The sequence below is a fragment of the Calonectris borealis genome, chromosome 18, assembly GCF_964195595.1.
Source record: "Calonectris borealis chromosome 18, bCalBor7.hap1.2, whole genome shotgun sequence".
Lineage (NCBI taxonomy): Eukaryota > Metazoa > Chordata > Aves > Procellariiformes > Procellariidae > Calonectris > Calonectris borealis.
Window position 1 is genome coordinate 8,260,083 of NC_134329.1, and position 16,643 is coordinate 8,276,725.

The 16,643-nt window shown below is 44.4% G+C and overlaps 1 protein-coding gene across 10 annotated transcripts in view; it reads right to left on the reverse strand.

Moving 5' to 3' along the window:
- MLXIP (MLX interacting protein) overlaps window positions 1-13,369 on the reverse strand; it is a 53,919-nt gene extending 40,550 nt beyond the window's left edge. For 5 of the 10 annotated variants that reach the window (XR_012676441.1, XR_012676439.1, XR_012676440.1 and 2 more), the window contains exon 1: window positions 12,955-13,369. Coding sequence is in view for 6 of the 10 variants with exons in the window: in XM_075167668.1 (XP_075023769.1) it covers window positions 12,955-13,325 (371 nt within the window). In the remaining 4 variants the exon portion in view is untranslated. The remainder of the gene's footprint in view (window positions 1-12,954) is intronic. The other 5 variants (XM_075167666.1, XM_075167667.1, XM_075167665.1 and 2 more) reach the window with 2 other exon arrangements.
- Window positions 13,370-16,643: the final 3,274 nt, after the last annotated feature.

Here is a 16,643-nt window from a genome sequence, read left to right on the forward strand (position 1 = left end):
GAACTTTTGCTGTGTTTATGGACACCCTCTTTTTTTTTTTTCCCCATACCTGGGTGAGTTGAATATGTGTATTGATTTGGCAGGTCTCTGCTTTGAAAAGGGAGGGATAATGACATTTTTAATAGAGAACAGCCACTATGGCAACTCCTGCAACGACTTGGATGCCCCAGCTTTTGGATAGATTGCTTCAGGCTCTCGGCTATTTCGCAATCTCTGCTTTCTATTTTCAATAGGTTTTAGGTGTCAAACATGGTTGCTAATTACCTGAAATAAGTGCAGTTTCCTCCTGGAGGATATTTGTATCTTTGATCAAGTCAGTTCTCCCATCCCAACACTAGGTTCATTTGAAACAAGCTGACAACATGCAAAGAACTTCTCTGGCTCTGTAGCAGATCCAAGTATTTCACAACCATATCCAAACCCTTTGACTTAGTCCTTCCTTTCTGAAAGTTCCATATCCTCAAATCCAGAAAAGCTATTTTTGTGTGTGTTCCCAGGTCACTAACCTGTTCCCCCACCACAATCCCTCCTCTCAATTTTCTCTCTCAAAAGCTGTGTTATAAAGAGCAAAAGCAAGTATATTGTTCCCCTTCACTGCTTCATGCTTTCCCACATCTGGCATGCCACCACCACATTTTCTGTTCAAGTTTTCTCAACCTCCATCCTGTCAGGGACAGATGTTTACCAAGCAAACAGAAAGCTGGACTCAGCTGAAGTATCTGTGCAAATACTAATATGCAGGAGTTTGAATGTACACAGGGAAACATTCATACCTTCTCTGGACACAATGAGCTAACATGAGAAGCATGACATGTAACATCCAGACCTTTATGGGCTGCTAACAAGACAAGCAAATTTCAGAGCCCATTCCTGAACCCACAATGCAGCTTAGCAGAACCAGGACTTTGTGGTGTTGCCCCTCACTCAAATACGGCGTGTTCTTCCCATGCAGGCAGTGATCACTGTAAATATTATTAGCAGAGCTTGACTTGCCATAGATAAGCTTACTCACACTGCTACAGCTTCTATACAAACATTCAGAAATTCACCAGAATGAGCAGAGACCAATCATCCTAGAAAATAACAAATTATATCATTCTTTGCTCTGGGAAATGTGGCAGCAGATAATACCCATATCCATTGATCGGCAGATCAGGAATGCAACAAGACCTTCTACTGGCCTCTTCCTGTTTGGCACTTCTCTAACAGCTGCCAGGTCCACAGCCCAGGTATTTCCTTTTAAACTTTTTTTTTTTTTGAATTTTCCTTTTTACATGCATGCCTTTCCTTTTTCACCTTGTTGATCACTTCTGCCTCTGATACATTGCAAAGTAATAGTTTTCAATAACTAACAGAGGCTACATCAAGTGTCATACCACAGCACCAAGAGCAAAAGTCTGCATAATAAGAAGATAATGAAGAGCAGTCACGGACTTCAAAGAAGAATCGCGAAGACCTGAGAAGCTCTTCCACAATTCATGCTCCATTTGGTCCCTGTCCCTTTGGGAATGGTGTCAATAGTGAACACAAGCAGTGAATATTTTTAACAGCAGCCTAAAATCTGGATGCAAGATGCAGCAAGAACAATTTAGCAGAACAGCCTGTGATGGCTTACATGCACATTCACATGAATGTACAGTTGCTAAATGGTAACTAAATGCAGTGGGCCTAAGTTATTTTTAGGTCTATTGTGAAACCCCATCGTCACTTCTTTCCAGCCACTCCAAAGACACACCACCACCATCACACAGGCCTGGGCTCTGTATCATCACTCCTGGTTTGATGGTCTGACTCTAACCGTTGCCCTGCATTAGAATTTCACTGGGTAAGAATTCAGCCAAGGCGACAAAGCCCCCGACAGAGACAGGGCAATGCGGACAAAAAAAGTGTTTTGGACGACTAGCTACGTGGGCTGGGAAAGTGGTCTGGCTGTTGGATAGAGAAGTCACTGCATTCGCTGCTGCCCTGCTAGAAGTCTCACAGCCGTGCCGGCCAAGGTCACTTCAGTTGAGTCACTTCAGTGTCCTTGAACTGCTGCAGGCAGAGCACCCGTTACTATGGGACCCTGAGGGAAGGGAGAGTAAACAAAGTGGCAGAGGGAAATGGAGGCCAGGATTTCGAGTAAACATCCCATGCTAGAGAGTTCTGAAAACAATGAACTTGACAGATTCCAGCAGCAAAAGCGTCCTTCGTGCCTCTGCAGTGTTTGCTTGGATCTTGTCACGCAGACATATTACTTAAAAAAAAAAAAAAAAATATCCTGCTGATATATGAGGACTAACAGGCTCCACTGTTGGACGGATCAGTGAAAAGACAAGACCTCACCCTGTTTATGTACGCTTCTGAGGATCTGTTCTAAGCAGTAGTATAAGATGCAACACAAACTCTTCAGGACAGAACAGTCTTGTATGCCTCTTGCACCCAGCCTGGCAGGACACAGCCCCAGGACCAAACTCCTGTATTACCGCAGCTATTCTAATGGCACTAAGGCTCTGGTGTTCACACGAGCTCTCAACACAGTTACCTCTGAAGCGTCCACATAAGCAGGACTCTTTTGGAAGAATACCAGGGTAGATATGGCATAGGAGGCAAGCAGTGCGGAGGACCACACGTATTCCACACAGAGAGTTCAGACAGGGGCAGACTTGCAAGCTGCCACGTTCCCCCCAGATTTGCAAGACCCAAGTATAAACAATGCAGATGCTGCCTCACTTCCAAAACTAAGAATGGCAATCCTCTTTCTCAAGAAGGGCGAACCTATTACACAAGAGCAAGGCTATTTGGATTTTCTCCTTACCCCCTCGGTCACCCTTAAGACTCAACTCTTCAATTCTTGTTCTTATTCACAAGCCAACCCTAGTACAAGTAAACACCTAACACCAGCAAAGACAAGATCACTCCTTCACCTCCCAACTAAGATGGAAGAAGCCTTTTCACGCTCATGCAGAAAAAAAGCTGTAGCAAGCATCAGATCCTTGTACTTATGTAAGGACAACTCTTTATGGACTAAAGGGGGTAGATCTCTCGAGCTTTCTTCCTTTGCTCCTTCAATTGAAAGCAGCCTCAGCTCTTCTATTTCTGTTCTGAACTGTCCCCCCAAAACTATGTACTTTTGTTTTCCAAATCACTGAGAGAATGCATAGCAAAATACTGTTAATCTGCAATTAAAGAGAAGCACAAACAACACATAATACTCTACCCATAAAGATATTCTCTGCTTGCTCTGGTATGGCATAAATGAGCAGCAAAGATATCTCTGGAAATCTAGAAATCTCCCACTATATTAAAAAAGTATTTCTCTCTGTATGTAGCAAGACATTCCCACATATAAAAAAATTCAAGTAAGAAAAGGCATTAAATATATCAAAAAGGACTGCTTCCTTGCACTGCACCATCAGCTAAACTAGAAGTAGAGAGATGGGAAAGTCTATAATTGTGCATTACTGTTGTAGATAATGTTATGCTGTGAAAACAAAACCAAGGATCAAAAAGTTGCCTAACAAGTCATTAAAATCTTTCTGTGCTTTTCACAAAAAGTGTTCAATTCATTAAGTAGCATGCTTAGCTACTTAAACAATTGAACCTTTTCCTAGCATCACAGTACGTCACAAAACGTATCATGTCAAAAGGGTTACCTGTAGGTCAGCAGTGGTCTGGCCTAAACACACTTACATATCACTAATTAAAGAGAATCAGATTCTTTCACTAATACCCTGCTATATGATAATCCAAGTGGTGGCCTGCAGGCCTTTCCCATCTGGCCTGTCACCTTTTGTTTTACAGTCTCAGAGGAGACAAAGCAGCTCTGAGAGCCACTCATAACACCCTGGGCTTTGCACCTCTAATGTACCTTCCGAGAGGCCATGGTCCAGATAACTGACCAAGGGAAGGAATCATTTCACTGTGCCTCGGGCCTAGATGGCTTCCTACGGTCCTCTCCACCCCATTTCCTATTACCCATCTGACAGCACAACTGGACAGCCCAACTTTAAAAATACTAGTGTTTCACAAAAGTAACTGTTGTTGAGCTTGCTCTTAAGTAGCACCCCGAGTTCGAATACCTTAAGGTACAAACTGAAACCTACTTAACAGAGAGGGAACGGCGACTACCCTGCAGCCAACCATTCACACCGCAACAGAACGGCCAAGGTGTCATTCAGACTCTCCTCTAACACCCCCTCCTCAGAGGCATTAAGCTTGTAAGAGACCTGTAAGAGATCATCATATGTATGAGAATGACAGTGAAATAAACACTATCCCCACAGGAGTTTGAGTAGACAAACATCTGCTCAATCCAACACTACATTTAACACAGTGAAGCAAAGTCCAGCCACTGCAGCACATCAAGCCACGGGAGGAAAGCAGACAAGGAGCCCTCGTCATTCATACTTGCAGAGCAAAAATGGTTCCCTAAGAGTCAAGGTCCTTCAGCTAACTGGAGTGGCACGTTCGCCTTCTGAATAAACCTCTCTTGCAGAAAGGGGTCATGCCTCACATAGCAACTAGTTGTTTGACAGCTGAAGGAGGCTGACATCATTTAGACTTCCAAGCCCAACCAAACAGCTCTCCACAGGTGAAAAACCCAAACTCCTCTCTGAAAAATACACCTCCTGTTGTTCTAAAAGCAGGAGAGTTTTCTAGATTCTCCAGAAGGCCACCATCAGCAACAGGCTCAGGAATCCAGAGCTGATGCTCCAGATATTTAAGCTTCCTTGGCGTGTGTGAAGCACAGCCCCTTCACGAGGGGAGCGATGAGGCCTCTCAGAACCACAGCTACCAGTCACCGCAAGGAGCAGGTGCTTTACATAGGCAGTTCAGTGAATGCCAAAGGCAGTCAGCAGAACACTGCCTTCCAGAAGCATTATGATTATCATTAAAATACCAGCCTGGTTTTATTACCCTGTAATTTGCATCTGTAGGGTTCTTCATTACTGACCTTGCGACAGCCAGTAGCTTTTCTAACAGAGGTGTCTGTAAGTTGCACATCTTCCTCTTCCCTTCCTAAATCTTTCTTACATTTGTCTTCTTTCCTTTATTATTTAAGTTTGTAGCTGAAGCGTCATCTTTGATATGGCTTCCTTTTAGACTCCTATGTTAGCTCACTTCTAAACTTCAAGCCTTTGTTTCCCCCTTTCAAAAAGGCCAGTACACACATCTGGGTCTCTGAAGTGTTGAAACTGTTTTGGTCATTTTTGGAAAGGAGAAAGAGAGGAAAAAGCAGTTAACTGATTTATCTAAGATCAACAAGCCAAGAAACTAAGGGCTAGTGAAAAGCTTTGTGCTTGTGTCACAAAGTAAATAAGCTGTGGCAAACGCACACTAGAACATTTCCGACGGCGATTACAGCTTTACTTACAAAGAGATGTCTATATTAATTATATTATGAATGGCACCAAGACAGTGTGGTTTACGTTCAAAACAAACAATCAAAAATGACCTTCCAACTCCCATTTGAGCAAACAAACAAAAAATTATTTTGAAAAGACGATGTTTAGAATTTCTATTCTAGTAGTAAAACTATTAGAAGCGACTTCTGGAAAACCTAGCTTTTCCTAACCCCATTTTTCAAGCCTTCCTGCTTCAGAAACTGTGACAATAGTGTAACTCTAGCTTGCACTAAAAACAATCAGATTCAGGTTTTTCCACCACTGTCTGAAACACAAAGAACCAACTCTATTTTCTTTGGAGGCAACTGAAACAAGTACTTTTCCTAATCATCTTCATAATTGTTTTATAGACATGTTAAAGGTTTCCTTCCCAGGGTGAAAGGAAAATTGTATGAAAGCTGTAAAATATTTCAATAGCCATCAAAGAGTTTAGAAAGCTTGTCTTTTTCCTCAGAAGTAGCTTAGAAGTTTTGTCTTTAAAGAGCCTGCTTGTACCAGTGATGTTAAAATATCAAAGGACAGATGAGGAAAACTGTAAATGCAATTAATTTCTGCATACAAAGGAAAGGAAGTAGCAAGCATATAGCCTAAAGACTGTTAATTAAACATGAAATACCAGATTAAACCCAAACTGGTCCAAGTTTCTAAACTGATAAGGCTTTTTGTTGTTGTTTTGTTTTGAAAAGACAAACCTTTCTCTCTAACTGCAAAAGGATATAAGGCAGCATTAGAAGAGCCAAATCAGGAACCCCAGCTCTCCTGCCCCCATTTTACTGCACGATCATCCATGACTTCCATGTCTGGGTCCATCTCGCTCACTTTCTCCTTGTATCAGGCACACCCTTATGAAGTGCTTCCTATCTAACTCTCCCATCACGGATCAAAGCACAGGGAAGAAATACTGGACTTCTCTGACTCCAGCCACACCTTCAATCATCTACCCTTACTTTCCATATCATCTTCCCTTTCATACCTATTTCTCCTGCCCTGAACAGCACTACACCATCATCCTCTTTTCTCCCCAACTGATCATTATCCATTCACCTTCGTCCTTTTTACCAGATCTCCTCTGAGTACAACTCCAATCTCTTTTCTTCTCCACAATGTCCCTATCATCCTCAGAGACTTCCCTTTCCTTGCTGCCATTCTGTCCAACGCTGCTGCTGAATGTTTCCTCACTGACACGTGTTCAGTGAGTTTGTAACCCGGGCTTAAACCCACCCAGTCAGCTGAAAGGTCATTTGTTTGACTTGAACTTCACAGTACCTCTTTTTTTTCCTTCCTGTTTCCATCCCCCCTGTGACCTCCTCTATCAACACCATCCACCCCACTGTGTGGCTTTATCTTGGCCCTTCTAATTCATTCAATGCATTCCTCAAAGATCCTCTTAATTTTGCTCCAAATCTCAGTGAGCTTCTGGCCTTACTCCTTGCCCTCTCAACTCTTCCTTCTTCGCAACACATCTCTGACTACTGTTATTAGGGGAAAAATTCCACTCACACACAACAACTTGGAGAGTTCACTCTCTACTTGCATAGAAATTGACAGGCTTGAAATTTAAAATGCCTCTCTGACATCTCAGAAATGCCCAGCCACCAGCTCAATATGGCTACAAAGCTCCCTTTATTCCTTCCCACCACTTTCCAGCTTGCTGCACTGCTAGATACCCCTTTGTTTGATTAAGACTAATCATAGCATAAGGATACACAGACAGATAAGCAGCTGCTGAAGTGACCGTATATCAACTCTGCCTTCCAAAAGAATGGAATTTTTTTTCCCCCACATGGGAGAGTAACAAACAAGAATGATTCAGTGACCTACTAAAGGAGCATGTGGAAAAACATGAGTAAAGCTAAGACCTGAATTTCGGGTTTCTTGGCTTTAATTCCTCTTGGCACTTAGCAGAAAGAAATGAAAAAGGGTAAGGGGGAGAGAACTGGAAATCAATGTGTTAATTTCTGTTGCGATCAAACTCCACTTCATTCAAAGCACATCATAATCATGCAACACAAAATCTTCACTAAAAGTCATTCCAAACCTTGCAGTTCAGCCAACCTTTTTTCAGACCACGCAAAAGTTATTGAGAACTGGCAATCTGAGGACAAACTAGCTCCCTCTTCCCTATTTCAGCAACCCATCAAAAATTATGATTGTGAAATCCATGTTGTCTTTAAGCCAGAAAATAAGATCTGTTTACTGGGTGAAAACACAAGACAAGAGAACTACAACAAAACATGTAGATTAAATGGTAAATCAAAAGATGATATCAACAATGTACTTTTTTTATGAAAAATGTGACTACTGTGCACGACACCTCTGTAGTAATGTCCTACACAGCCAGGCCCACAGAAACCACTAAAAGCTTGTGACCTGCAGAGTCACCAAAATAGCCAGGAGCAAAACAAAAAAATTTGTCCCTGTATCTAAATCTGTCTACAGAATTTGTCTTTTCTTCCTGTAAGACATGTGTAGCCCTGAATACACCAGAACCTTAATTTCAACCAAGGCCTTTTCACACCACCATTAAATGTTTACTTTGGCAAAAGAAATACATCCCTGAAGCGAGGATAGCTAGCAATCTTTCTGCAAACCTTTCTGAGGTTCAAGGTTGTCAAGGTGGAATTTAAAAGTGTGTCTTACATAGAGCTTAAAAGCTTGTGACTATATCAAGCATTTGACATAAGCAAGGTAAGAGGCTCAGTAACAATGTCCTGATTCACGTTGCACTCTGAAGCATCGAAGCATCCTTGCTTTGAAATGACCCTTAACCATGAGTACTTATAACACAGCAACTTTGCTCAAGTTAGGCTTAATTAGGATGAATATGCGTTTTTAGCAGAGTAGTTTCTACAAGCAGCATGTAAAATATGTAACTAAATTCTAGAAGTTTTTCATCCCAAACCTGCTACTATCATTGCTAAGAACTGCCCAAAACAAATGCTGCATTAACAAAGAATATGTGGCAGAGGTACTTTGGAAATGAGCTGATCCCTAATGTCAGTCCACTGATGAAGGGAATATTTTTGGCTTACATCTATGAGAAGTGAAGGGGTCATATTGCTAAAGAGGGGAGATGAGATCTAGAAATGACCTGGCAAGCTTTTCAAAGGGTAGCCTTCGTCACAGTTCCCAGATGCCACTCTCCTGTTCCGTGCAACAAGCAGGATCCAAAAGGGTTTAGACAAGTATCTGATGCCAATGTTAACGCTCTTACCTAAAGTACCACACCTGGCATGTTCCTTAAGCTCTTATTAGAAGGTGAGAGAACTCTGCGGCTACTTAATAATAAATGAGCCCACAAAGTCATCTTCATTTACCCTATCATACCCTACCGCTAAGTAAGATGGACATCAACAGACATAATAATATGTAACAGAAGTTTAAAAAGAATACCACCCACATTGAGTGTGAGTAGTAGCTTTAATAATTCCTAAAATCAAGCTTGTGCTTTGTTTACATGATGTACATGACCACACACAACTGACTAGCCCATCCTCTCAACTGCAGAGATCTTCTCCCCAGCACTGCAAGAGGGGAAACTTCATAAAGAAAACAAATTACTTGTATGGTCCCAGAGTTTGATCAACCTCTTATTTCCTTCCAGGGTATGGATAAGACACACTGGGTGAGTACTAACTGAAGTCTGCACTGTCACTTACCTATTTTACACCTAGAGAAACTAAAGAATCGACTTAAATCTACTTTTTCCAGGAGTAATGCATTGTATTTCCTACTCCCTGAGATGATTACATTAGTCATTCCAGCATGATTTACCTCTCTACCACCTCAGCATCAAAACCCTAGAGATAAACTAGCACAGTGCCACTGATTCCTACCGCACGTTTTTCAGAGCTCCACATGCAGAGTTCAGAATATGCAGATCTGTATTTCCAAGTGCATATTTCAGGTTTTGGACCTTAAACAAACTACATGCCATTGTTCCTGAAGCAGAGCTTTCCACAGGGAAGTCTAACGTCCCCATATTCCAGCCTGTTAGGGCAATAAATGGTTTACAGTGCCCTTTCGTAAAGCATAATTTTTCACTTCACACAAGCCTTCAGCCTGCATTCTACAACATTAGAACATCATTCTTCCGCTGAAGACAACAGCTCTCCAAAATGAAGAGAAAAAATTCTTCTGTCCCAATCTCAGAAAAAAACTTCATGATATGCTGTGGTCAGAACACCTCAGAACACAATTTGGTTTTAGGAAGTTACTTTTGGGTAATGTAATTATTTGGATAATTGTAAAGTTATTAAAGGGCTTTACTAAATTAAATATCAAGATTATGTACCATTTGACTTAATTCTGCTTAATAACCACTGTAGGCCATATAACCATTGGCATAGTTTCTCATTAGAATGAACAGCATCAAAGGTCATTTTTATTTCAGAAAGCACATTTTTTTAAATATTTTTACCTTTAAAGTGGCCTGCCTGCCATAGGTCAATTATAGCTGCGTACATACATCAAGACCTGCAAGGTCACGTTGTTTTAAAATGCTGAGATGAAGGGGCTAGAAGAGGAAAACAAGGGTTCTTTTACTTTCGTCAGTGTGGTATAGTTCCCACAATCAATCTCATGAGAAAAATGGGTGACATTTAGATAAAGTACAGCCCACGTGATACCTGTTGTAAACCCTAGTGTTTATAAGTAACTTATTGATTTAGAAGATTGTTTTAATCTCCTAACTGTACAGGGGAGTATGCTGTGGCCGTATTTTCCCCTGTGAAATGGCTCATCTGAAATGAGGATTTTCAACCTGCGCAACTGGATACGTGACTGAAACAGCTATGATGAAAATTAAAATGAGGTTAGCTTGTACTGCTCAAAGGCATGAGGGAATCACTTCCCTGATGTTCAGAAATTGCTTTTTTATCACAAAAAGTGTGACAGTTAACAGCAAAAAGCCGTATTAAAAAAGAAAAATTTACAGCAGAATTTAAAAAGCCCAGGCTACACTGTGCATCCCATTGTGAACGTGATTCAGCACAAATTGGGCCACTTTCAAACATAAGCCATCCTAGGTAATGACCTAGGTAATCTAGAAAAACTTTGCTTTCTAGCTCATTGTTAAGCTAATGGATACTACACAGCTTAGTGCTTCTTTTTGAAACTTTAAACACTGAATACTAGCAATGGGTGTCAAGTATAAATAAATATTACACAGAGAGCTCTGTTACAGCAGCTTCCTTGTTTTGGTATTTAACATAGCTGCATTACCCCAGCTCTAGAAACATGATGAGTTAGCTCATGCCCCTCGTTGCTGGCTCTGCAACAGCCTCAAAGCAAAAACCACACTTCTTCACCTTTTTGTTTTACAGTTTTTGGTGTTGGTTTCCACACCCCCCAGCTCTTTTCTAGAGTGAATTTCTATCCAGCAAAGACAGTACGAAAAGTGTAAACACAGAATTGGCGTGTTTTGTCAGTGCTAGATCAGACAGACAATAACGGGAAAGATACAGCTGAGGCAACAGCAATGAAAACATCCCCATAAGCCAACCAAGTTCAAATCAAACTTGAAGCACAGCACAAAAGGCAGCTGCTGTTTACCCAAGTGTTGTATGTTTGCCGAGGAGGATATGGACAGAGAGACCGCTTCTAAGGTGGAAAGGTTCAACCTACATGCTTAATCTATCATTTGTTAAACGGCGATAATTCCTCATTTCATACCCATGTTCATCACCCCAAATTACACTTTCCAAAATCATTTTAATCCTTTTCAGACCCAAGTTTACAATTGGCTTGTTAGGCAGAATTAAAAAATCTACCACAAAGCCATCGAATAAGCAGGCTGAAGCTGGGCAGGACATTTCATGGTTGCAACTACGCAAACCTTAAGGTATCCAAGTACAGAAGCATTAAGAATATGCTTTCCTTTGGTAGCCTCTAAGAAGATACTTTCTGCACCTTGCCTTATACTACCACCAACAAGCAGGATAAAATTATTTCTGCTAAAATAGATTTGGTGCTCAATTTACGCATCTACATCAGAGTTCGGTATTGTCAAATTAGCATCACAGAATTATTCCTTTGCATTAGATGTGATCCTCAGTTTCAAAATCCCAAGGATACACTAGTGTAGGAAGCACAACATAAAATAAAGCTGACAGAGGCCGATGAGAAGATACGCATGAGAAGTCTAGTTGCGTCCCTTGTAATACTTGTGGTTCCTTTCCATCTTCCTCTCAGCTTGTACAATAAAGGCAGACTGGTTAATTTTTAGTTAAGTTTTACATTTTTATTTCTTTTGTAAACGCAAAGAATTTATGTCCATGTTGTATGTACCTTATGTAAGATTCGCTCTCTTGCCAGTAACTAATAACTTGCTTGGTAAAAATTATCAAAATGAGAAGATTACTTACATCATATTTTTTCGCTAACCGTACAGAATGGATAGTTCTATTGTTTCCTCTTCATTGAGCAATACTTAAACAGGGGAACTTGGGGTGGGCAAAGTTAATTTTCTTTTAGCAAGCTAATATGGTTCCTATAAATGAAAACAGGTATTTCCGTTGATATGCTCAGAGGCATTTTCCATCATTCCTTTTAATCAACTTCCAAAATATGCTCAATAGAGAACATCAGATTGGATCTAATTTCTGCTATATCACATGGAACAAAAGACTCGAGGAGGCATACATCTTCTCAAAACACTTCTATTCCATAGCTCTGCCTCCATTTTGGATGACAGACAAAGGGAGCAAATGTGAATATAATGCCTTATTAAATAGATGAAAAGCAAAACCTAAGTCTGAGCAAAAGGCGCAGATAAACCCAGGAAGTGCTACTACCAACTGCAACCACCGGAACAAAGGAAACAATGACAGATCCTACTTTCTTGAATTTGTTATAAAAACAAAATTGGGGGGGGGGGGGGGGGGGAAGAAAAATTGGCCGGTTTTCACACAGACCGGGGCACAAACGTTTACTTTGCCCTTTAGGGGTGTCTCCCGAGACTCTTCAGCACTAGATGTTTCCACTAACTTCAAGCCTGACCGTGAGATGCTGAGCGTTTTCTACTGCCACGAAGAGTCTGCAGAGGCAGCGCACTCCCACGCCGGGGATGAGGTCCCACTTCGCCTCACAGGCTCAACCCGACCTCCCTTCCTCCCCTCCCAGCCCCAGCGAAAACGCGATGACAACCTCTCCGCTCACCCGAAACCATTCCGCGGCGAGGGCTGGGGCGACGCTTTGCCGCCGTGGTCTCAGGCCTACGGAAAGTGCCCGCAAGGATTCCAAAGTTCATTGAAAACAAAAGCGACACGAACACCCACGCGTGGGGAGGGGGCATATCACCGCCGAAAGGCGGCGCTCGGTTGCCCCCCCGCCCCCGGGGGTTCCCCGGCCGGTCGTCTCAGGCCTCGCTTCCCCCCCCCCCCCCGCCCCTCACCGCGCCCTCGGGTCCCCGGCCCGGTTCCCCCCGCCGACGCCCAGCCGGGGCTTTCCCCGCGGCCGTGACTCACTCCGGGAGCCGCTCGGCCCCTCCGCGCCGCCCCCAGCCCCCGGTCCGCCCTGCCCCGTGCCCCCGGCCCCCGCCCCGCGGCCCAAGGGCGGCGGCCGGTACCTGTAGGCCAGGGACATGCACTCGAAGAGCTTCGTGAGGGAGGCGTCGATGCTGAGGCGCCCCCCGGCGCCGCCGCCGCCGCGGGCCGCCCCGAACTGGTAGGTCTGGCAGGTCTGCTCGTTGACCGTGTCGAAGTCGTAGCCCTTCTTGGGCGGGTGTTCGCTGTGCGGCGACGAGACCATGAAGTGGCCCGAGTGGATGATCTGGGGGCCCGGGGGCTGCCCCCGCCGCGGCCCGCACCGCCGGCCTCCGCCCGGCGAGGCGCCCCCATCGTCCGTGTCCGACGAGTCCTCGTCGGGTTCCGTGCGGGGGGACAGCGGCCCCGCCGCCCCGAGGAGCCGCGCCGGCCGCATGAACACGTCGGCGGCCATGGCCCCGCTGCCGCCAGCCGCCGGCCGAGCCCGCCGCCCGCTCTGCGCCGCCACCGCCCCGCTCCGCCCCGGGCCGGCCCCCGCCGCGCCGCACCGCCCCGCTTAAAGGAGCCGGAGCGCCCCCGCCACCGCCCCTCCCCTGCAGCCTGCGCCCTCAGCCGCGCGGGCCGCCTCCCTCAGCGGGAGCGAGCGCGGGCCGCCGGCCCCCGCCCCCTTTCCCTCAGCAAAGGGCCCATCCCGCCATTGCCACCCCCGAGGCCGCTTTCCCTGGGCGCGGCCCCCGCCGCCCCTGAGGCAATGTCCCCTCAGGGAGAGCCCCAGGCCGCCATCAGCCACCCCGAAGGCCGCTGGAAAACACCCCTAAGGGTGTTTTTCCTCAGTGAAAGCTGCAGCCCGCCATCACCCTGGAGGCTGCTTTCCCTCAAGGCAGCCCCCGAGGCCGCTTTCCCTCGCCCCACTGCCTTTTAGTTACAAGAGCTCCTTCAGAGGAAAGGGCAGGACCATCCCGCCTCCTCCCACACACCCACCATGTAAGTGACACCCACAGGTTTTACTCTTCCCCTTACACCACTGTCGATCACGAAACATCCCTGCGGGGCGGCATCACCACCAGCCTCACCAAGAAAGCAGAAGGCATCACTGCCACAAGGCCCTGGTGTCACGCTACTGCTGTCCTGTCCCCACTCCTCCTGCAGTGGTTTAAATGATCCAGCATGGCTCTTCCACCCAGCAGGACAACGTTGTAGGGCGTAAGATGGCACATGGGGAAGCCTCGACCAAAAAAGCATAATCACCTCTGGCCTTAGGATTGAGAAGAGGCCTGGGGAATATGTGGTCACTCGAACAGAACCATCACAAGGAGCTAACGGCATGTCTTTGGTAATACACTTCCTCAGAAAAACACCCCTAAGCTCAAGGGACTCTTACGAACATGAGATGATGCAGACGACAACCCAGAACTGGCTGAAGAGTTTTGATGAGATAGTCATGGATATTTCATGGATTTAAATTATCTTTAATACAGTAAATTGCTAATTATTTTCCAGAAGCAGTCTGCAAGAAGCCAGGGCAGCTACAGAAGTAGCTGGAGACCTGCGGCACGCAGGCTGCAAACACAGCTGGAAGGATCAGCCTGGAATTGCAGAGAAAAGCTCGGGACACGGAGCTTCTACTGCCAGGCTGGTGGCTCACACCTAACCCACGTACCTGCTCAGTAGCGTGCATAAAGTAAGCACAATTGTTCCAGGGGAAGTAAAGATCAGATTCCATCCTTCTTAAAAGCATAAAAGAAGCAATGGATCCTGTAGGTCAAGATGAAAGCACAGCAACAGGGCCAGTAGATGTATTAGTCTTGGGAGAGAACAGCAGCTTACAGCACAAAACCCCATATACATATGGGTTACATTTGTATATGCATTTGTACATAACAAAGTCAAAAGATTTCTAGCTTGCCCTGTATAGCAAACTTCCATCACCAGGAGAGCAATTGTATTCTAGATGGCATACTCCAAAGCATTTATACTGAATTGCTTATATTCTCTCAGTTCTAGGACCTCAGACTTAAAAGAAAAAAAAACCCACGCTCTTCTACATAGTCATCCTCAGGAGAGGAAAAAACCCCCAAACATTAAATTGCCACATGCTACTTTTTCTGCTTTGTAAAACCAGAAATAAGATCAAGGGAAACTCAAGGGATAGAGATAGCAAGCCTTGGGCATGGAATGAAGAAGCATTCCTGCAATAGCACAATTATGCCCTTGCAGTGATCTAATATTCTCCATTAGAGAGCATGAAATCAAGACGGATCACCATGTTTAGGGGAGCAGTGGTAGGGTCAAATACTTCCCCACATGAAAGGAGCAGTAAGGCATCGTCACATCATGTGAGAGCTCTGTTAGAAATCTTCAAAAATCAAGATTAACATTCAGCTCTTATTCAGCATCGCATATGACTAAAATTCTTAAGAAAAAGCCACAGTCATAATATCGCTTCAAAGCCGGTTATTGTTACTTTAAAATAAAGTTGTTGTTTTTAAAAAAAAAAAATAGCAATGCCATCTCCCAGCAAGGCATTCTGATCGGGAGTACTCTAAGCGCAAAAAATGAAAACATTTCAAAACAACATTCATACTTTTACAATGTCTATTTCAAGTCTGAAATGTAGTTTGTTAAGAGCACCTGAACTAAACAAAAATTAAAAATCACAACCACCCATAAGTAACAGCACTGTATACAGTGCTTTTTCATGACAACAGCCTATACATTTACCTCACAAATTTATAAGCAAGCCCCACTTGCTTCTTCCTGGGTGCAAGGAGGTGTAACCTGTTAAACTAAAGTTGCTAGGTAGCAATGCAATTTTCTAAGAAGAGTTAGCAGTACACCAAACCATCATTTAAAAGAGGGGGTAGCAGTCTTAAGCTATGACTAACATTTGATGCAGTTCAGGGTTTTCTCCTCAGTTCAAATAGCGCAGATGCAAGGAAAGACACATCCCTTAAAATAAATCCAGTTATTTTGGAGACAGATCTCTTGGTTTACCTTTTTCAGATCAGCATTTAGGTGATCAGTAACAGGTGAAGACTCTCGGCTATCGTCTCCTCCTCCACAGTAAGGAATTCCAGGAGGCACAGGGAAACACTAAGGGGCCACAGCAGCATCTTTTGAGTGTGCTTTTTCTTACTGTTTCTTTTCAGCAATCTGCAGTGCAAGGTGCAAGGTAGGCCACCATCTTCTGATGATGTTCCCTGAACAGAGCAGGCTTTTAGCACAGGAGGAGACAGACATTTGCCGACTTAGAATTCAACTGTAATACACACTGAACAGAGAGACGTTCAAGCTGCTTAAAAATATACCCGCAGCATACTCCACAACACTTAGTGGTGAGAGCTTATCCTCCTAAATCTACAGACAGGAAGATAAGCATTCCCATTTTGATGAGGCGCAAGAGCTCAAGGAATCTTACTCACAGCCTCAGACTGTGGGGCTGATCGCAGGTGCTGGGAGTCCAGCCATCCCGTTACCACTCCGCTGCCTCCTCTGCCCGTCCTGCTCCCAGGCAAACCACAGGGCCAACCTCCAGCTCCGAACCCTGCTTCTAGGCCAGGCTGTTGCTCACTCCTCCACCCTTCACTGGCACAAGCCTTACCTGTTCAGAGGCCTTTCCTTCTGGGACCCGTCTTGAATTACATCCTTGTTTCTACCTCTTCTTTTCTCTCTCCACCCTATATATAATTCCTTTATATAAGCCTGCTGGTTTAATTCACTAATCCATAGAAGGAAAAAGCCTAACTAAAATGGGTAGTTTTCTTCCCAGGTT